This window comes from Centrocercus urophasianus, unplaced genomic scaffold (genome assembly GCF_019232065.1).
Source record: "Centrocercus urophasianus isolate 14NV4802_14NV808 unplaced genomic scaffold, USGS_Curo_1.0 seq_23, whole genome shotgun sequence".
Taxonomy (NCBI): Eukaryota; Metazoa; Chordata; class Aves; order Galliformes; family Phasianidae; genus Centrocercus; species Centrocercus urophasianus.
Genome location: NW_024884789.1, coordinates 4,896,138 through 4,918,321, shown reverse-complemented (window position 1 = coordinate 4,918,321; position 22,184 = coordinate 4,896,138). Strand labels below are relative to the sequence as shown.

The following is a 22,184-nucleotide window of genomic DNA, read 5'->3' as shown; positions in this document are numbered from 1 at the left end:
GACCTGACCTAATCTGATTTACTTTGAAATGCCACCTTTATTTTCATCTTCAGAGAACTCTATATTGAAATCGATATCGATGATGGCTTTAGGGAAAAAAAAACAAAAACAAAACAAAACAAAAGACAACGAACAACTCCATACTTAACTGAGTAATAGATGCTTAGACATCTGTAGCTAAATACTTTTGTCTTGTAGTTGTGAAGTGCACTGTGTCAGTGCTCTCCGTGTATCATGTGCATGTTATCTTCCACTCTTGCAATTGCTATTCCAGAGCATGCTGTTTTCTGATTTCCATCAAAGAGCTTAGATTTTAACACCGAGAAAGAGCCCAACGTTTTGAATGCAATTCTTTTCTCTCACACTACAGTTCATGGGTGGGAAAAAAAAAAACCAACAACAACAAAAACCAAGCAAAGAAAAACATCTGAAAGTAGGAATTTAAAATCAAGATTAAACTGCTCCAATGCAGCAGGAAGAACACGCTGGCTGAGAGGAAGAGATTTCTCATAACAACTGATTTTGCTACACAGAATCACAGAATCACGAGGTTGGAAACTACCTGCAAGATCATCTAGTCCAACCACTCTCCCATTCCTATTAGTACCACAAGCTACTAAACCGTATCTCGTAGCTACTGCTACTGAGTTTCTTGACTCGAGTTCACTTGAACTTGGTTCCTGATGCTGAAATATGGTGCAGCTTTGATGCTAAAAAGACAAAAAAACAAACAAACAAACAAAAAAAAACTGGGCAGATATTGTGAACAACTCAAAGCTGATGACAGTTTTAAAATTTCGTGTTGTGCAAATGTTCAATTTTTTGTTGTTTTAAAGTTCTAAGATTACTACCAGTGTTGGATACAGCTTGCCATATTGGTGAACTCATGTTGCTCCTGTCCACAGAGCAGCTTTGCAAGTGGTGGGGATAAGACACAATTTGGTATTTTCTTAGCCCTGGTTTTCAAGCTAGCCTAGTTTTAAATATGAAACAGAAATATAAATACAAAAATCTTTCTACAGTCTTCTGTATGGTCTAGTATGGAAGTTGCTGTTTACAGCACACTGAATTACAGGTATGAAATTACAGTCTAAATGGCATTAGTTACAGAAATGTAAGTGTTTCAAAGGGTTTGAAAGCAAAGTGAGGAAAAGTTGACATGGGATGCCTGCTTTTCAGTAATTATCTTTCAGATTGTTGCCTTTTTTAAAAAACATGAAATTCTCTGTTAATTTTATGATAATTGTACATTTACTTCTACTTTGATATGTGATTGTTTAAAGACTTAATGACGTCAAAGCGCTGCTGCTGTATTTGTATGCCTGTGTTATAAGACAGTGGCTTCGATCCGAGATGTGAATTCCCCAGTGAGCTTGTACAAGACAGTGTTGTTGGCAAGTGTCGCTGGGTTAAAGGAAGGGGTGAAGCAGAAACATAGCATCTTTTGGAAAAAGTAATTTAGCCACAAGAACCTTTGGAATTCTTCTGGGATTTTTAGGAAGACATGGAATAAAGTTGACTTAGCCAGCGAGACAGAAAATACGTTGGTTTAAAGTAGAGGCTTTTGGTACTCTAGGGTGCTTAGTTAACATTCAGAGTGCGGATGATAGAAGAGTTGGTGCACACTGTAATTTTTTTTAAAGATGATGTTTTAAGCCCTCGTATTTCAAATGCAAATTGCTCAGCCATTTCCACTGGAATCAGAATAGTGAAATGGCTCTGTCCACATTAGCACTTAACAGCAAGATGATTCTTTTTTTTTTTTCTTTTTTAAATTAGCTTACTGTAGAACCAGATGGCACCAAAAGTATAAGCCATGTTTCTTACTAATGGCTCTCTGTCCCTCAGATTATTTTTCCTGATTTTTTTTTTTTAAGTCCTCTTATTTTTGGTGCAATGCAGGTATTTTGAGTTTTTGATGGTGCCATGAAGGAGGAAGGTAAATTAATGCAGTAGTAAATCCAAACCCTTCTCGTTAATGAGCTTTTCCAGTAAGTTTTATAAGCTGATGTTTGAATTACTTTACTGAACAACTTTCCCCATTTTACTCCTTTGTTTCTCCTCTCTGGGTTCTCTTTGGTACAATGCTGGGGACTCCCGAGTAGAGATGGTCAAGTCGGAAGAAGAGATCTTCATCCAAGGTAATTCATACTTTTTCTTTTCAAAAAGGTCTATTCCCCAAATCTTTGTGCTCTCGTCTGTAACAAACTGAAAAGCATCATAACTTTGGAGGTCTAGGTGCAACCTAAGTGTGGTAGTTGCCATTCCCTTTGCTTTTTTGATTTTTCAGTGTGATGAGAAATTACTTTGGTTTTCTTACAGTATGTTCTATGGTCGCACCTATCAGCAAATGAGAGTAAGGCCTTGTTTGGCAAAGTAATGTAGAAGGAGTCTGAACTATCTGAAAATGGGAGTAAATTCATCCTGGAGCCTGGGCAGACTGATCTGGAGGTTGGCAGCCCTTCCCATGTCAAGGGAACTAAATGATCCTTAATGTCCTCTCCAACCTAAACCATTCTGATTCAAAAACAACAGCAACAAAAAGCTGTGGAGGATTTGAATTGTTTAGGAGTACCTGAATGTGTAAGCACTGGTTTTGAAAGCAGGTCTGCTAGATCACAGTTGGATTGGCTGGGGTGTGTCTTGCCACTGGAGGAATTTGTGAGGCAGTATTTATGTCTGTTGGTTACTTCTGTGGGTTTGCAAATTCCTTTTGTTCTCAGGATGGAGAAAGAGCAGGCAGTTATCATTACCAGCAATGTAATAGGATTTTCAAGACTTGTGTTGCTACGTATCTATGGAACATGTTTACCTTGGTCTTTTCTAGTAGCCATGAAGGTTGCCATTACATCTGCTTTCCTGCAGTATCCCATTTTTGCATGAGATTTTAACTGATTCAGAAAACAGACCTGTGGCTTTTCATTTGTTCTGTAAAGCTTTAATTTGCTATTGAGTAAGTAATAATGATATAGAAACTGCAAGGCCCAATAGTCATCCTGAGAGCCATGAAGGCTGACCTCCTGAAAATCAAAATCTGGCTCCTATGAGAACACGTATACATCTTGATATTTTCCCTTTATAACTATCCATTTGTGCCTACATCAATTGAATAACGAACCTCCTCTTGTTTTATTCATCGTAACTGTGTTGTGGTATGTAGAAGAGCCTATTCTCTCAGGTATTGTCCCAGCAAAAATATTTCTGTAAACAGAAGGTGGTGCAGAGCAGAGCCCCTGGAGCTGGCTGGTGGCTCAGCAAGTCCTGGTTCTGGGGATAACACAGACCTGTTAGTGCTGTGCTTGCAGAGGGCTGCCAGACATCCCTGAATTCAATACGACAGAAAGCGATGGAATAATTGAAGAGCTCAGTGCTTCAGTTTTTAAGTAAAGCTCTTGAAATTACTCTGCCCTCACTCAGCTGGTGTAGCTCGATCCCCCTCACGCAGGCACACACAGTTGTCTCTTGGCGCTGGTTGGCTTTGGGTCCCAGGAAAGGGAGACAGGTTTTAAACTCTGCTCCTTTTTGTGCAGAATAGCCAAACTTCTGTCTTGGTCGCTGTCGTGTGTTTTTTTTCTACTGTATGCTGTATCTCATTGCATTTTGAACAATCTTTTTTATATACACCCTTTTTTAGACCTTCAGCTATAAGCCATATTTTCAGGTCTGACACTTCTCAAGACTCCGGCTTGTGCCGAGGCATCTTTTTAAATAAAATTGAGATGCTAAGGCATGGGACCAAGTTACGGGAGATGCAAGTGATGTTTAAACGAGGAGGGGGGAAAGCTGCAACCTTGTGCTCTATTCATTTACAGTCACTAGAGGGTAGGAGAGCTTCAGTTCTTCCAAGCGAAGACATAGTTCATGCTCCAGTGTGATCTCTAAAGAAAAAGCTCTGTGACCATCCAAAGGCACTAAAAATATTTCCCGGCATGCAGTGGCAAAATCTGACAAAGCAGTATTTCCTAGTTTATTGATTCTGCTACTGCACTAAAACACTAGTACTGTACATCAATAACCATCTTTAGTTAGGAAACTCTGGGCTGTGGAAGCAGTACTAGCAGTTTGTGGCAGAACATAAAGGCAAGAAAGAAAAATGGTGTGCGTGGGGAATATAGGTGTCTAGGGAAGGCACAAGAGGTTATGGAAGAATGGCCAGAGAGTATGATGGGGTAGAAAACAATGTTGCTGGACGAGATAAAGATACAGCAATAAGGGGGGCAGGGGAAATGGGAAGAGCTCTGTAATGCATGCACAAACTCATCTCCTTTTTGGCTCCTGAGCTGACTCCGGTTGGTTGTCGCAGGAATGAAGGCCATATACTTTCCATTTGAGCAGCTGAACTGAGACAGATCTAAATTTCATCTCTTCAGGTTTAAGCAAATAGAAGTTTTCTATTAGGAATGGTTTTCTTGACTTCATTAAAAGTGAACTATAGCTGACCTATATTGTAATATTTAGCTTTTCTTTTCCTGAAAAAAAAAAAATGCAAGGAAAATGACTTACTGTGAGGATGGGCAAAAATGAATATATCTCATTTTTTTTCTTCCCTTACATGAGAAAAATTGAGCTATACTCTGTTTTGGCCGTTTTGTGTTATCTCAGTGCACTTAGCAGATTTGGAACATGACTATTTTAAATGAATTGTTGCATTAGCTGTGGGGTTCCTGCTGGCTTCACCCCAGATATGTAGTACCTCTGTTGGTAGTATTAATGCCCAATGTGACTCTGTGTCAGACAGGTGAAGGGACTCACCTGGGCTGTTGTAGATGCTGCACACTTTTCATGTGTGTTCTCCACATTCCCTTGTTTTTCCAGGGAAAAAAAGCTGCATTTCAGACAACAATAGAAACAGCAGCAGGATGAGTTAATCCAGTCTAGCTACAGTAGTTTCACATTCGTTACGAATATTATGCAGGAAGGATTTCAGCGACTGAATATTGTCTTTTAAATCATTTTGGTGCAAGAGCTGTTAAACTGGATGATTTAGCTATCTGTTGATTACACAGTATATATCCTTCACTGCTGCTAGAGGGAATCATTGCACATTTGGGCAGCACCCCAAGACATGGGCAGCACATCCAGAGCCCTCATTTTTCATGGGAGCTGAGAACTGCATTGTCCTCTGCAGGAGCTGTCTCCAACAGTGCAGCTTTCTTCTTTCTCATGGAGAGTGGCGTTGCAAAGGGAAGGGGATGCTGTTAAGTAGCACTAACACATGAGCTCATGTCTGAGTATTGGCAAGTTCTACCGTCTTTAATGATTTTATTTCTATTTTTCTGGAGCTATCTGGGGTGCAGAAGGAGTTGGTAACCGCCTCTGCCAGAGTCTGACGAAGTGATGCTCAGTAGCCTTGTTTGTCCCGGGTGGTTTGAGTCTTGCCCCAAGAGTCCCGTGTGCTATTTCCAGCATTTGTACAGCTGAGTAACCTTTAAGTGTTGAACATCTCTGAAGCAAATAAGCAGGTTTGCTTGGGGTGGATTGACCTGCAGCCGTTCAGTCCTGAAACAAAAGCGACGCAATTGCCACCTTGATAGCCGAAGCTGATTGAATAAATTGGTTGAAAGGCTGACCGGACCCAAGCGTTTCTCGGCGTCTCATCGCAGGGGAAAATCCCTTGCTCTGCTTTTTCTGCGTGGGCTGTTAGGTTTCATTTTGGCCTGCCTCATTCTATTTGCCTTTCTCCCACAATACCCCGTGGGCAGCGGCGTGCTCGGAGCGTTCTGCGGAGCGCAGGGACTCGGCTGCCACGGGGTCACGCATCGTGGCGGCAATCTCGTGTCGCTTCACTTGCAATTCTCGCTGCCCTCTCCTCTATCCCAGGGGGAGACTGCCTCTGCAAAATGGTTTCCCTGCCTAATGAGGAGAGGTCCAAAGAGTCTTCTATTTGCGTGTTGTTGTTTTCTCAAACGGCAAATTATGTGGCCCAGTTTCTACGTTGACCTCTTCACAGGAATTGCAGCAGGCTTTCTGTTGTCCTGTCTCATCCTTTTAAATGAAAGATGTGAGAGATGGGCTCACTTCACACTTGGCCACCTCACCGTGTCATTTAAATGTACAATTTTTCTGCATCTCTTTATTGCTTCAAAAAACAAGTTTGAACTTGGGGCGCGTGTGTGTGTGTCAGGAAAAGAGACAGATTTGAAAGAACTCCCGATGCACCAGAGGGGATTCACTGGGTGCCTACAGAGGGACATTATATCCAATGGTTTTCACAGGGAGACTCAAGCTCCTAAAGGGTTTTGTGAAGCTGTGGGTCAATGAGTCCTCTCTTTCTCCTCCAAAACTCACTCTTGCTCATCTCTAATGTTAGTCTCTGTGAAGGCAGTGTGGCTCACCTGCTTGTTCTCATCCAGCTTTCTTCCTGAAACCAAGACCAGAAAGTAGCAGAAAACTGGAAGCTGGTGCGAGAAGCTTCTCTACTCATTTTTGAAATCAGCAACTAAATTTTGGAAATGGTACTGTCAGCACTGGTGGTTTTTTCCTGTTCAGAGATGCAGGTTTTTTCCAGGAAGAAAGTGTATGGAAAAGAACCACCTTTGTTCTTCATTTGACAGGGTCCTGCTCCATGACAAGGCTTCAGAAAATATTACTGCTTACCTGATGTTTTGCAGTCCCTAAATCTGCAATAAACATGAGTGCTTAGACTTGAAATCCTCTGCGTGTTTTTGGGCTTGTTTGCTTTTACAGTACAGCTTTCTTGGATGTTCTTGTGCTCATTTTCTTTGTCATGTTTGTGTGGGAAACATTTTGTTTCACTTCTTACCCATTTTTACAGCATCGAGCTGCTCATAAAGATGACTTTTATGGTGTCGCTGGTTATTTGCAAGCCAACACCCACATTAGATGCATGTATGAATATTTTTTAATGCGTGGAGAGCTCAGGTGAAGTCAGAGCTCTTGAGGCGACCCCACAAATTCTGATCTCAGGGCCAGAAGCTTAATTTCTGAATGATGGATGCTGGATTGGGGGGGGGGGGGGCCCCAAGTGAACTTGTCCAATATCTTGTGCTTAGGACACCTGCCAACTGCCATCATAAAGCATGTGTTGCCTAATTTTCAGCTCTCTAGTCAAACCTTAGCTGCAGCCAACTTTTCTGTACCTCGGCAAAGCACCTTGATTTTGGTTTGGGATGTAGCCAGAGTGTGAACTGGCTGACTGCAGCATTTGGAGGGAAAATGCAGCGGGAAGCCTGAAGCCTGGCAAGTGGTTGGGGAGCGCAGCTGGAAAGAGCAGGGTTCAGAGACAGGAGGAGCTGGAGCACCCATATGAAGAGGCGTCTGCAGCTTTGGAGGCAGCAGGGAAGGAAAGAGCTGAATAGCTAAAAATGTTTTCTAATTATCACTGAGCAAGCCACCTATGCTGGGTGGCATGCAGGGGCTTTGATTTTCCTGGTGTGAAGGCAGATTAGTGTAGTGATGGTTAGGGGAATTTGAAGTGGGTTTTGTACTGCTTGTTTTGCTTTAACTTTGGTGGACTAATGCAGGCTAATGACTGCAGTGCTCTGTGCTCTGTTCTGTAATAGTTTTGCGAACTCGGAGTGAGGCTGTGAAGTTTAATCAATTAACTCTGTGTAAATCTGTTTGAAATAAGTATACATGGGGTATCAGAGAGGAGCTGGGACTTTTGAAATAAATAATACAGTATGGATTTCTTTTCACCTGGGAGACATTTTCTGTAGTACAGCCTTCCCCAGGCAACATTAAAATTGACTCATTGATGGTTCAGGTCTTTGGGTGTACCACATTTGGCTTTCCCTGAACATGATTCCTTCCAGAAAATGGAGAGGAAACTGAGACATTGCCTGTTAGGCCAGGATTTCGATCAGATCAGGGTGGTCAGAGGAATAGCCTGCCAACTGTGTGGGAATGCTGAGGAGGGAGCTGCAGAGAAAGCACAGTTCAGGTCTTCGGTGTTCACATAGGAAATATGAGGCACGGGAGACTTCTCAGACCTGCTAAGCCATGGTTAAGGGCAGGAAACCCAAAGCATTGCTGATGTGATTGGGCCCCGAGGGAAGCAGCCTTCCTGGGACATCATGTGCTCCATTTAGAAGGAGGATTACAGGGACAATTGCTGTACTGCGGAAGCAGACAACATTGCTGAGATGGTGCAGATCAGCACCGTATTCTGAACCAGCTGAAAACGTTTTGGCTCCTCTAAAAGTGCGGTGCTTTAAAGTGATGTTTGATCTTGTCCAGAAAATAGTCAGGTCCTGTTTGCACAGCTTGTGGCCAACATACTCCACTCCTGAGCTGGACTCAGCACCCCAGCACAGAATGCTTTGCAGCTGCCCAGCCATGCAGTAGGGCTGCACAAGGCTGTTTGCTCAGGGTCAGCTGTTTTGGGAGGTCAGAGTTGAAGCATTGCAATGTGCTCTGATAGTACTGAGCTGCAGGTGCTGATGTTTCCTGGGAATGGTTTGAGTACCTCCCAGCTCTCCTTTGATCTATCAAGCTAGGGGCTGAGAAGGCAGGATTATATTTTAGACTGAATTTGGGTAGGAGGACCCCCACCCCCCAGCACTGAGTGACTCCCTAAAATACCTGACTAGCTAAAAAATGAAAAGAATCCAAATTTGATTTGCAAACTCAGTGATAACAACTCTTTCCGTGTTCGGTCTGGAAGCTTTGAAGAGAATGGGATGCTTTATTTTTAAAAGAAATTGTAATGTGAATTATAAACTTTGTCTTTTTTTTTTTTTTTTTGTGGCCTAACATCAAATACCTCTTCCTCCTCCGAGGAAGGGTGAGGGGGGGGGGGAGGGAAAATCCTTGGTCCGCAAGCAGCAAGTACATCACATCAAACATGACTATGTTAAATACTAAAATGTTCAAAGTACAACTGAGATAGATAAAGGCTTTGATGGGAAGTGGATATTTCCCAGGGACATTACAAGCAATAATCCAGATGTTATGGTGTAATGCAACGAGTGTCCATGGATAGATCGGGAGCTCAAGCCAAGCAGCGCCTGCTGTAGGCCTTAGCCCTCCACTCCCATGCTGTTACGCCATATGGAAGCAATCTCCAGGCCCCTTTAATAGCCAGCTTTGGATTCCATTTTCACAGGGCTCATAGAGCTAAGTGGAGCTGTTTTATGGACAAGTTAGATAGAAGCTTTTCCAAGATAAACATCCAATTCGAAATTAGGACATACCAAGCTGCAAAATTATTTTAGGGCATATTTCATGGAAGCACTGCCATTTTTCTAAGGCGATTGCCAGACTGCAGAATGCCCTTTGATCCCTTGTGGACATTACTCCCTTTTTTATAAAAAGGATTTTGAAATAGTTGCAGTGTTTAGGGAGGAATATATCTGCCGGGTCTTTGAAGTATGTCCATGGGAACAGTCATGCTTTAGTTTTTTGGCCTAAAAGACAAACTTTAAAAAAAAAAAAAGAAAAAGAAAAAGAAAAAAAAAGAAAAAAATTACGTTGCAGCTGGATTTATGAATCAAAATCTCATTTTCTTTTCAAAGGTAGGAATTTTTCTCCAGTGTGCCAGGAAAGCCAAACAGGGTATTTAAATAGGAGTATATTAATATGCTTGTGGGATCCAAAGAGTTGGGTATTTTAAAATAAGAAGCGAGTAAAAATTTGTGAGTTCACCACCCGTGATTTAAGAATTTTGTAGCTGGGTAATTGATCCATAAAAAGTAATCTTCTGACATCAGGTGCTTTTTCAATCGTTTTATTTAGCAACAACATTTCTTACTTGCTTTTAAAGCCAACACGTCCTGCTTTAAAGTGACTTGTGAAATCTCCTCTGTCCATCTCCCACCTGTATATGATATGATTGAAGCTCCAAAGTGTGGCGAGTTAGAAGTTGCTTCCCAGGAATAAAATATGGTAGGGCTTTTACTGCGAGAAGAGGATAGCCTTGAGTTTTAACATTTCCAGCTCTCACTCTTACTCCCTCCAAATAAAGGCCTATTTAATCATCCTCTGTCCAATAAAATACTGCCAGTTAGCAAACTGTTAGTGCAGCCGTGCTATGTAAGAGGAAATTGTGAAGGTAACAAATGTGCCTACTAGGTAACCATAACTCCTGATGAAGAGCCCAGTCGTGTCAGTGCTTTTCAGCAGGCGTCGGTGCTTTTGGTTCCTGAGCTGGATTTCTGGAAGCTGTAGCTCCCAAGGTCTGCAGGTAAAGAGCTAACGCAAAGGGCACACAATGAGTGGTGGAAGATGTGGCTTCAGTTCTTCACCTGGCTATAGGTTGTGTATGGCTGTAGGCTGCCTCACAGGAAGGCATATACCCTGGTTTTATGGGTGTAGCTGGAGACGTTTGCTTTCATTTCTTCCCTCTTCGTTTCTGTCCCTTCTTCACATCAGTCTCCTGAGTCTTTCCCTAAGACGAGGTAACAGATTGCTCTATGCACTCAAGCTCTGCTGTTTTTGAAGCTCAGCCAGGTTTGCTGGTGTTGACCTCTCTGGTAGTTTAACTAAATGTGCTGATGCTGTTTTGATGTGGATTATGGTCCCTTCACAAAGTCAGCTGTAGCATGGAGTAGGCAGAAAACCCTTAGTTTTTTTGTGCCCTCAGTTCCTTGCTTGCTGCGAGGAACTGCTGGTACCTCTCTTACTTCTGATGATTTCACTGTCAGCGTATGCATAAGCACCTGGCTTAGGGTGTATAACTGTTTTGTGTCTCCAACTTGCTTTTCAGTCGAGTTTCATGCGGAGCATGCGACTCTCTGACTCTTTGTGCAAGAACCAGCTGTGGAATGGACAGGTCACCATCACACTCCTGGAAGGGAGGAACATCCCCTTAGAGGGCTTGGCAGAGGCTTTTATTCTCCTGAAACTGGGAGATCAAAGATACAAGAGTAAGGTAAGTACTCAGAATTTCCTCCAGTTTGGAACTATCCTTGAATTTTTCTTTTTTTATGTAAGTGAGATCAAAAGCAGGAGACCAGTTCAAAGATGTTTATTGATGTTTACTATATACAGCAATGCAGAAATAAGGAAATTGGGAGCATTGTATCTATTTTTGTGCATTTAACACGCTCATCATATTGATGGATGCCCAGCGTTAACGTGAAATGAAACAAGGCTACATGCATCACACATGTTCCTTCTCTTCTGCCAATACAGAAGTCAGGTTTGCAATGTTAGCTATGCTGGGAAAGCAGACCTGAAATGGTTCCTGCTGATGGGGAATGTTTTGGGTTTGTTTTTTTTTTAAGCGCTTTTCTTGAGAAATGTTACCTTTAACGGAAAGGGGGGAAAAAAAAAGAAAGGAAAAAGCCCACCACCAAACCATAGAACACCTGGAACATTACAGAGTTTCGCTTTACGATTTTGTTCTTTTAGGCTGTATTTACCTGCATAAAGTACCATTTCACAGAAAACACAGAAATGAGTAGGGTTCCCAAAGATACATGTTTCATCTCCAAGGTCTAATAAGGAAATAAACAGTAATTAAAATACTATTCTCTTGAGAAAGCAAAAGCTCCTCGCGTCATGAGCTGGAAATGTTGAGGGAGGAGGAAACAAACAAAATCCCTCCCGTACAAAATGAGCAGAGCAAGTTCACAGAACAGAGCGTTCAGATGTAGACTGAAACCTGCAGTCTTGTCCCCTACAAAAGACCTCAACCAAGGCCACGATATGATGATTTTATTTTGAAAAGCAGCTTTGGAAAGTTACAAATGGTTTAGTTATTCTAGAATAAATACACAGTATTCTAGTTAAGATCCCTTTTTATGTTTCTCTTTATGGTCCATAGCTTGTGTTATGAATCTGAATGACTCTCCATTGTTTGCAGTCACAGAAAATTGAAAAGTTTAAAAGAGGGAGTTCAGGCCAATGTTGCCTGCACTGAATTAATTGCTTAGTACTTCTGTCTGGAGTCCAGCGAGAGTTGGGGACCGCAGCTTTAACGCTGCAGAAGGAATTCAAATTGTCTGTACTTCATGTTCTTTCCTGGAGTTTATTTAACTTATGAAGTACAATCTCATGGTCCAGAAAAGCAGCCAGGGTGGAGGAAATCTCAGTCATGGTCCAGCTAATCCTATCTCCTGTTCTCTCAGTGGCCATGCTGATGGTGGTTAGTGTAGTGTGATATGAATTGCAAGTGATTTAAGTCTCAATTCAGTGAATACTTGCATTCTCAGAGTAACCTGAAAGTGTGAGAGATAGCCCTGAACCAGAAGGACAATATAGATACCAAATGAGCGGCATGTTAATATTACCAAAGCTGCTTCTTTATTGCTAATATCTTAATGTTAAAGAGTGAAGAATACTAGCTTGAATTTCTGAATTAATTCAAACCTGCTTTAAGGTGATCATCTTCATAAGGCAAATTCATGATTTCTTCTGGCATGAGCGATGTTGACTGATGACTGTGGTTCAGTGAGAGTGGAACTGGAGGGATCCACCTTGCAATTCCTCAGCCATTCATTATACTGCATTTGAATAGCTAGCATGAGGAAGAACTATGAGGCTCTGTTCGATGGACTGTGAAGCTTTACTTTGAATGATCTTCTTAGCATTTGTCTGGCTTTGTTGTAGAAGAAATATATGTGCTTGATTGTGGAAATATGTGCCATTTAAGAAAAGTAAATATTATAACTGCATGTTTTCTAGACACTGTGTAAGAGTGCAAATCCTCAGTGGAGGGAACAGTTTGATTTTCACTACTTCTCTGACAGGAAGGATATGTTGGACATTGAGGTCTGGAGAAAGGATAACAAAAAGCACGAGGAGCTTTTGGGAATGTAAGTTCTTTTTTGGAGGGGGGTTAAATGCAAAAGCTGATGTAATTTATATGACATTCATTTATATTTAGGTTGGTACCCCAACTTATTGCACAATCTCTTGCTATTCAGAGCATCATTTGCAGGGGTGACCTCTCAGGTAATGTCTCTCTCCTTACTGATACCAGGTTTTGTCCTGCTGCAGTATTACGTTATAACTCAAATTCCCAATCTCGAGTCACACTAGCAGCAGACATTTTGTGGGCTGGTTAGTTGAACCTTTCATTTTAATTTCTTAGTAGAAATGGAATATGGCTCCTACTGTTAAGTCCTAATCTTTTTTTTTGTCTAATTCCATCCATTTCTGTACAGTACTAGCACAGTCTTAGTTCCCTAGAGATAACTTCAACTTTCTTCCTATTGCCCTCATCTCTTCTTTTGTCTCCCCAGACTGCATCTGTACAGCTGGATCAGTGCTCCAGCCTCTAAATTCTCAGGGTCAGGGGTGCCATCTGCAGTTGTTCGCATTCTTACCTGTCGATTATTTCACAACTTGCTGACTAAATACCAGTAACTAATAAGAACATCCTCTTGCTTTAAGTATTAAAATAGTTTGAAACTATTCACTGAGAAGAACAATCCCCTTTGGCTCTACAAATGTTTGTGGTTTTGCAGAGCAGGAAATGCTTTCTGGCTGAATGCTGTTGTTCATCACATGGAGAAGTGGCTGGAGATGAATTTGTTCCTTCAGTTCTCACAGTTACTTTTATTATTTCTGATATTTTCTGTTTAGAGTTAAGAAATATAGCAGTGTTTGTGGCCTGCCTCTGTTCAGTCAGTCTCCTTGATCAGGAGGAATTTCTCCTTATATTTTTCCCCTTCTTTTTTTTCCTTTTCAGGCAGGTGTTCAGCATGGCAAAAAGTGATCAGCTTATTCTATAAGCAGTGGCGTTATTAAGGATTTCAGCAAGGGGAAAGCTTGTGTCTGTCAGATTTACCTGAAAGTTATTTTTGCTGTCAGTGGAAAGGAAATACTGCTGTTGCCTTAAGCGCAGTGATTTCAGTGTAGCACCAAAACAGGGAAAAAAATATGCGAGATTTAGCAATGGCATGTGTAGGTGAATACCAAATGTGTAATGACCAGCCTTGTTTGCACAGTGTAGAAACTTTTGAAACCCCATAAATATTTTTTTAATCTGTGGTTCAAGTGCAGTCTAATCTGGAAAAGGTTTTCCTAGGGAAGAAAGCATTATGAGTGCCGTGTTTATTGTCACCGTGACTTCCAAGTTGAGTTTTGAATTCTCTGGATTTCACAACTTTGCTGTAAGGAAGATTCTTAAGTGAAATATCCGTGGGTGTATGCAGTCATTACCTACAGCATTACGTCCCAACTGCTTTCACCTATTTTCATAATTTTGAGGAAAAAGCAAAATCTGCTGGATATTAATAATTCTGTGGTTAACTTGTGGAATTCATTATGTTCTCTCAGGGCTGTGTAGGTTGGACTGTTGGTTTGATGTTAAAATAATGAGTTGTCACATGCTGCTGAACTTCTGTGGAATAAAGACTTCTGTTCATTCCATTAGGCCCACAATTTCATGTAGTATGAATGCTTTAAGCCCTTGGAACGTCTCTCCCAGGCATAATTTGGTTTAAAGGTAAAATATTCTTGAAACAGAGCCTGAAGTGCCCGTGAAGCTTATAGAACATATAGAATAAGAAATGCATTGGACCTTCAGTACTAAACGCTAACACCTGGGACATTTATCTGCTTCTGAATTAGCGAAGTTGTGATTTCATGTCACCCTTCTCCTATTGTGCAATGAACCCTCACTGTCAGGGTGTGCTGCAACCTAAATTATTACATTCAGCCAACCTACATTGTCCTTATATTTCCACTGGGATCCAATTTCTCACGTAATATACTGCAGCACTGAGGGGGGTTCAGCTGCCAGAGTCTGACACTGAGGGGTGGCTGTTCTTTGGTGCTGGATGAAATAATCCCACTATTTAGTCTGCATGGAGCTGCTGCTAACGTTTATGGAGTGCTTTTTGTGTCCTTTGGGATAGGAGGCATGCTATAAACAGGAGATGATGTTAATGTATATTAATAAACAAAGGTGTTAACGTGTGCAGAATTTGTCCAGGCTGTGTTCAATTGTTTATGCCAAGATGGTAGCGAGCGTTTCTGCATTAAGAAATACGTTTTGAAAAAGTGATATTGCCAAAAAATTGGTTCTTTTCACCACAAGTTTGCATCAAGGAAAAGGATTTACAAAAAATCTCAAGACTTAAGGCCATGAGCAGCGTGGTGGGAAAGCATCCAATATGAGGAATGCCTCAGGGAAGCGGTGCCTTTGCAGGCAGGAACAACTTGTTCTAAAGGCCATACAGTTGGGACTTAGTGCTAAAATCTGTGATGACTGGAACCAAACCTTGTAATTAAATTTCACTGAATTTATGTCTACTATACGTCAGAATAGGACCATGTCAACCATCTCTCTGGCACATGTGGCATATGGAATCCCTTTCCAAATATTAACCTTAGGTACATCTTACTGTATACCAATGATGATTCTGACCTCTTTTGTGAAGGGCTTCCAAGGCTTCTAGAGAAAAAAAGGCTACCATTTCTCTTTGCATTGTCATATATACTTAAGTGTATGTAAGGATACTTACCATTATTTGATGGACTGCTTGGAAGTGCTGAAGCCCAGCTCTTCCTAGTGAAATCTTCACATTTTATTCCTTGGTAAATTAAAACAAATTTAGTATATACTGTTCTGAAGTAACGTTTCTCTGCAAAATTAATTGGAAAAGAGTGAATAAAAGATATGGCAGATAAATATAAGGGCTGTAAGCCATAATGTCAAAAGAGCAATCTTAAATGAAAACTAAAGCTGTGGCATATTTCTCTACAGGACTAGAGGTCGGTATAGAGGCTTAAGCTTCTATATTGATCAAGAGAAGGAAGAAAATGGTTTAATTGAGGTAACAGACCTCTATCCTCTGTAGAACATGCGTATGGCCATGTGTGAAATATTATGCCTGAGTTTAATTCCTTGATTTATGGAAGGGTGGCAACAAACAGAGCCATTCTGTTCTGAAATAAGGTTACTACGTTATGAATTTAACTCAGGAGATCATTTGCATCTCCTCAGGTGCAAACAATCTGTGGATTTTGCTCTTTACATTTAGATCTGGCTGATTTTCAGCAAAGCCTGTGGAATGCCTCCATTAGTTTTATGCCGTGGTCATCCCCATAGTCTCTTATTGCTTTCCTGTGAAATAATTATCTATATAAGGTCATTCGGATATGAAGCTGAGAGATGGAAAATGGAGGATTTCTCTTTCAGGAGGGTGGGAGATAATAGTTAGACTCAGTTTAGGAGAGTAGAAGTGCTTGTGTGAAAATTTCTGAGTGTATACATAGTAAATTGAACATCTAATTGCTTCGTCAAGACGCATCCATTATAGTCTGATCAGTTGCCTTCTATAACCTAAATGAAACATTGTCTTTTTTTCTTAAGCCTTTCGCCATTTGCCAAGTGCAAATGTGGATTTTCTCTTCAGTTCCTCAAAAGAAACTGCAGCAGCATGCCATCACCTTGAGTGAACACAGATGTTTTTAGGAAGTTAGCTTGCACGGAAATCAGACATGATTTGAGGAAGAAATGCTTATACTCCATCTCCTGCTGCTTTCCTCTCCACATGTGCATCCCTCCTACACCCACACCCTTATACTCAATCTTTTCCTTGACCTTTGGCTAATGAAATTCTTTGAATAAGTGAAACAATTCCAATTTGCCAAAACAAACTGGAATCGTATTTAACTTTGTCTTTGAGATACAAGAAGTCTCTAAGGTTATCTTCTGGTGGGAGCTGCACCATTCTCTGAAAGCTTTGTCTTTTCTCTCTCTTTTCACATGGACAGTTCTTAACCTAAAAATCAAACGCAGCTTTTCCTAGTTCTGCATTGTGTTTGAGTGGGTGTATGAAATGCTGATGTGGGAGATGTGGCCTGTGTGGCCACCTGGACCACAGGCCAGCTGGGTGACCCTGAGTTTCTCTTCTCTCCTGGATTCAGACTCTTCATTTGTAAAAATAAAAAATAAATAAATAAATAATAATAAAAAATATATATATATATATAAAAAGCAAGTACAGTCCCCCTTTGCACTGAATACGTACGGTATCGGTAACATGCTGTTAGTGCAGCTGAGGTGATGTTGAACTGAGGGGTGAAAGTGATGAGGTCTTTCTGAAACGCTTGCCTTTTTCTTTTATTTTTGGTTTGTTTTCTGTGCATTTTCTCGTTGTATCTTTGAGAAGAGTCTAGGTATAGCAATGAGCTTGAAGTGTAACCTCTCGCACTTGAAAATTATGCAGAGACAGCCTACTTGCTGAACTGTGTTGGAATTCTTCCTGGCTTATTTTCCTTCTCTTTCAAAGCCACTTGAAAGCAGTTAATAAGAGTAAACTTGCAACCTGTTGTGTGCTCAGCATGGTGAATGATAAAGAGCACACTCAGAGCGAAGTCATCTCCATTGACTCTGGTCAGAAGCTTACATACAGAGCTGTGTTTGAATACACAGAGCTACTGGATGACTTACAAACTCATCAGAGCAATGAGTTTCACTTCGTAACATAGCTTGTTGGGTTTTCAGGCTGAAATGTTGGTTGGTTTTTTTTTTTTTTCCCGCCTCCCTTAGCATTCACAGAAAATAGGCTGTTAAGAAGCGGAAAGCACACAATTTATAGCAGATGGGTATAAACTGCTCCAGCTCTACTACTGGAATGGGATCAATCAGGAACACTACATGCACCATTTACCCAGAAGAAACCCACCTGGGGGAACCCTGTGGAATTTTAGCCTATTAAGACAACACCTTAACAAGTTTAGTTTAAATAAAAACTTGTCGGCAGGCATTAAGCAGAGTGAAATCTCTCTCCCTCCATCATCCACTTGCCGTCCCTTGGAGGAATGTGACTCCCCTTGCACTGTGACAACAAAGCCTCTCCTTCCTGCTTTTGTTTAGCTTGTTCTTGAAAGCCAAGACCCACAGAGGTTCAGAAAAGTTCCACTCTATTTACTGGACTTCTAAATAGAAGGCATTTAGCCGAGCAAGGTGATTAGACTTTCAGTTGCATTGAGCTGCTCCCTTCACATGGATGTCTAGCAATCTCCCCTTTAGCCCATCCTTATCTTTTATTATTGTCTCTTCATAAATGTTTCTCTTTTTTATTTTATTATTTTACATCAGATTAATGATGCATACAATGCGCTGAGGGTGGGGGGAGCTTTCAAGGCAGCCCTTTCCCCTGGGAAATATAACAGTACACTGAAAACGTAACTCTAGTAAGGCTTGTAAAAGAGATTGGGGCATACAGTATAATGTAGCATAAAATCGAGTATGTGACTTTAAAGAAACAAATCTATTTTAGGCTAATGTTTTAAATTTTGTGTTTGCCCCTTTCCTTTTCCCCAAGGCGAAGTAAAATTCTTTCAAATCCATCACAAAGCACCAGGGGATTTGGGAGGAGAAGTGAGGCAGGCCGGAGTTTTCTACTGTACAACCCAAACCTTTTACCTTTGCTTTACCAGTAGGTGAACCAGAAAGCAAAAACCAGCATTAGGTACAATGGAAACTGGCTGCTTTGTTTTCTGTGTTTAGTTCCGTATGGGCATACACACGTGCATACCTCCACAAAGCCTTTGTTGCCTGCTTGCTACTGAAATCAATATTAAATATTGCTTTATTTTATTTACTTCCTCTTATTCATTAACCCTTGGCATTGTTGTTCTAGATGTAAAGTTGACATTTCTGCCCTGTCAATGAAGCAGACAAATTACTTAGAGCTGCCTCTGGAAAAACATCCGGGGTCCCTGATAATGCTGATTGCTGTCACCCCTTGTACGGGAGTGTCCATCTCTGATCTGTGTGTCTGCCCTCTGGGAGACCCCAGTGAAAGAAAACAGATTGCACAGCGCTATGTGAGTTTGCATTTCTTTTTTTTTTTCTTTTTTTTTTTTTTTAACCCCTTTTCTGCTTCTTTTTGCAAACCATCCAAAACTGCGACCAAAACAAAGGCAAAAAGAGAAGGGAAAAAAGAAATAAGATTTGTCCAGTCATAATAGCATGTCTCTTACCACAGAAAACTATTACTTGGAAATAGTTATTGTCTTTAGAATGACAAGTAGATTGGCAGGGCGGATAGACTAGAGCAATTTGGATGCTTGTATTTGTTGAGTTTTAAGCTAATGCTTTCCTTTGAAAACTTGAATTATGTTAAGACCTTATCATGAGGAATGAGAGACTTTGAATATCAAGGAAAGAGAAAATAGTACTTAGTTTTCTTTTCTCCTTTGGGATGATATGGAATATGTTTTGAATTTTCATGTTTGGGTGGACTGATTCATTTGATGGCTTCCATGCTTCAATCCTTTTAAGCTGAGCATGAAAGAATAAGCCTGTCTCTCTGTAAAATGGGGTGTGATTCTGAAGCACGATGAATTCAAATAACTTGATAACACTTTGAAGAGCACCTGATTTAGAGTGCTATCTTCCTAGACCCATGCTGCTTCTCCAGATCTACCTCTGTCTCATATTTTGTTTTGATGGGCAGGTGATATTTCCATAAGCAAGCAGAGTTCCTTCAGTCTCCATCATGAAATTAACGTGTAACTTAAGTGAACTAAGAATCCTCTTAAGAGCTGCTAGTTTGAGATGTCATGAAATTTAGGTTTTGCTATGCGTTGAGAAGCGGATAGTGGAAGGATGTACACAGATATTGGCTGCTAAACTGAAATGCTGTAGAAACAGGGAATGAATATTAGTAAACCATTTTGTAGTTCATCAATGTGTTTCTTACTGAATTACAACTTAATGTATCCTAACAAAATGTTTTTCTCTTTGCAGAGTATAAAGAATTCCTTCAGAGACATGAAGGACGTTGGTTTCTTACAGGTCAAAGTTTTAAAGGCAGTTGACCTCCTGGCAGCAGATTTTGCAGGTATTCCATTTCTGTTTTCCAGCATCTGATGCAATAATATATTTGGAGTGTTATTTACACTGACTGTTGAACAAAGGAAAGCAAGTCTCATTGCTTCTTTGCAGTGTGAAGCCTGCCCCAAGAAACTGAGATGCAAAATATCTTTGACTTGCACTCCCAAAATGTGTGGGACTAACACTTTTTAAAAATACAACTTCGTATTGTTTCTCCAGGGAAGGGCTAGAGAATTGATATTGTTCTGTACTGACTGCCAGGATATTATTATTTTTATTATCATCTTCTCCAGGATTCTGGAGACCTTTTAATTCCCCTTTGTATCTTGCAGCATCTCATAATTCACAGTCACAGCATTGTGTGCTGTATATTTGCTGACAGTCTGCTTTTTTTTTTTTGGTTTTGTTTTTTTGGTCAAGGATAACTTGTTGATAAAGGCAAGAACGATGCTAGAGAGAAAACACTCTTGCCCCATTCTCTGGAATTCATGCAGACAGTGTAACATAAGAGAACACTGCTCCTAAAATAAGGACCAAAGGATAAAACCCAGCATTAATCATGGTTCTATTTCAGTTTCAATTCCCTGCATCGGGAGAGATTTCTGCAGATACTGGTACTTCAAATAACTGAATAATTTAATTTGAAAACAAAGGAAAAAAGCCTTCCAATAAGGAAAGGTAGCTTGTGCAGCAACTTTGCAGTGGCGAAGCACGACCTTTGTCAAATGACAGTGCTAGTGCTGTATCAAAATATGTAGGTGGTGTGTAGGGAAAGAACTGAGCTTAGGAGGTTTTGGGGCTCTTTGGAAAACTTCACCGATGCTAAAGCAGTTCCATCGGTGATGGATTTGGCTCCCTTTCCCTCAGTTCTTAACCAGGAGCATTTGGGTGGATTATGAACATTGGAAGAGACGCACAGGTTCTTGATTCTGCAATTGAAAGACTTTTCATACAGGGTTTGTGACACACATTCCTTGTGCATAGCGGTGAATGAAATTCTGCTTAAGTAAAAGGTTACTCAGTCTGTCATTATATTCAAAATAACCCAGGCTTTGAGCCTGATTCATGAAGCAAATGACAAATTGTTTTTCAATGGCAGGGCTGAAAATATCCTAGTATTATGCTGTAATAGACCCACCAAATTGCAAAAGGATGCAGCCATTTTAGGTAAAAATAGCATAATTTCTGATCATGTAATGAGAGACATAAAGATTAATTATCTGTTCTGAGCCATTCATAAATGATTAGTGCAGCAATTATGGGCTTCCATAATAGAGCCCTCCTAGAGCAGTGCCGTATTTCCTGCATTACCAGAGAGACTGCTCAGATTTATTGTTATTGATAAAAGTAAACTCAAAGTCTGGCTAAAATCTGATAAAGGAATAATTGTGGAGACAATAAGAAGCACACAGATTTCTGAAGGCTTAATAAAGGAACTGTCTGAGCAGGTGGCATTCCCTCCCTGTGCTGTCCCACAGCAGTAGTAACAATTCTCAGGTGTGCAAACTTCTGGAGGTGAGAAGTGTTGTGTCACCTTACACCTTGTTCCTTACTTGGTGTGATTGGGAATTCTGTTTGCTTATGTTAGTGCTGTAGATCTGAAGTGCAGGTTTCTATCCCATGGAAACAACACAGCTCCTGCTTTGATCAGCGTTTTGGAAATCTGTACTCTGCCATTTGATACAAATTTTAGGCAAGTTTCTGCACAGATGTAGCAAATATGTACAAGTTCTTCAGGCACAGCCAGCCCAGTTTGAGCCTTCCACACTTGAATATTCCTAGATAATAGTTTGTTGATGTGAAAATGACTTTCTGCTTTATTGGATGTTTTCAGCGTATGCATGGGAGTTCTTGTCAAATGCTGCATTTGCTCACTGACCAAAAAATAGCATTCAGAATATCAGATTATACAGTGGGATTGTTTTTGGCACGTACCAGTTTGCATTTCAAGCAGTTTCTCTGAAGTGCTGCTTTTCAGGGAGTGGACACGTAAGCTGAAAAAAAGACAGATTCTAGTAGTGTACACAGTTCTTAAATTTTACCAGTATTGAACTAGTCAATGCCCACTGTTTACATACTGAAAAGATTCCACGTTATTTCGTATACTTTTCAGGGTAAGAACCTTAAGAGCCCTTCATTAATAGTAGATTACAAAAAAGAAAGCTTTAGCTTTAATATCTTCACCCTACTTCCTAAATCCCTGCATTGCTGCCGTACTTCCTTGCATATGTAGAAGTTAGGCTGGGTAGTCTGTGGCTGAATTGTACATGAAAACTGACAATGAGATTAAATCAGATACTGAGTCAGACACACTGATAAACGGAGCTCTGCTCGTGGTGCAAACTGCTGAGCTGCATTATACTCTGAAAGCTACAAATTCATGCAGTGTGCTTTATCAAAACCATATATTAATGCATTAGCAAACATCTGCACTGTAATATGTCCCACACCAGCATCCTTCTCTTTAGAGGGTTTTGTT

At 40.7% G+C, this 22,184-nt stretch overlaps 1 protein-coding gene across 3 annotated transcripts in view; it reads left to right on the top strand.

The window, feature by feature from the left end:
* Positions 1 to 6: 6 nt before the first annotated feature.
* MCTP2 (multiple C2 and transmembrane domain containing 2) overlaps positions 7 to 22,184 on the top strand; it is an 81,694-nt gene continuing 59,516 nt past the window's right edge. For 2 of the 3 annotated variants that reach the window (XM_042824435.1, XM_042824437.1), the window contains exons 1-5: positions 7 to 2,141; positions 10,667 to 10,831; positions 12,589 to 12,719; positions 18,507 to 18,693; positions 19,619 to 19,712. In XM_042824435.1, the coding sequence (XP_042680369.1) occupies positions 10,676 to 10,831; positions 12,589 to 12,719; positions 18,507 to 18,693; positions 19,619 to 19,712 (568 nt within the window). In that variant the 5' untranslated portion in view covers positions 7 to 2,141; positions 10,667 to 10,675. Of the gene's footprint in view, positions 2,142 to 10,666; positions 10,832 to 12,588; positions 12,720 to 18,506; positions 18,694 to 19,618; positions 19,713 to 22,184 lie in introns of those variants that run through there. The other variant, XM_042824436.1, reaches the window with a different exon arrangement.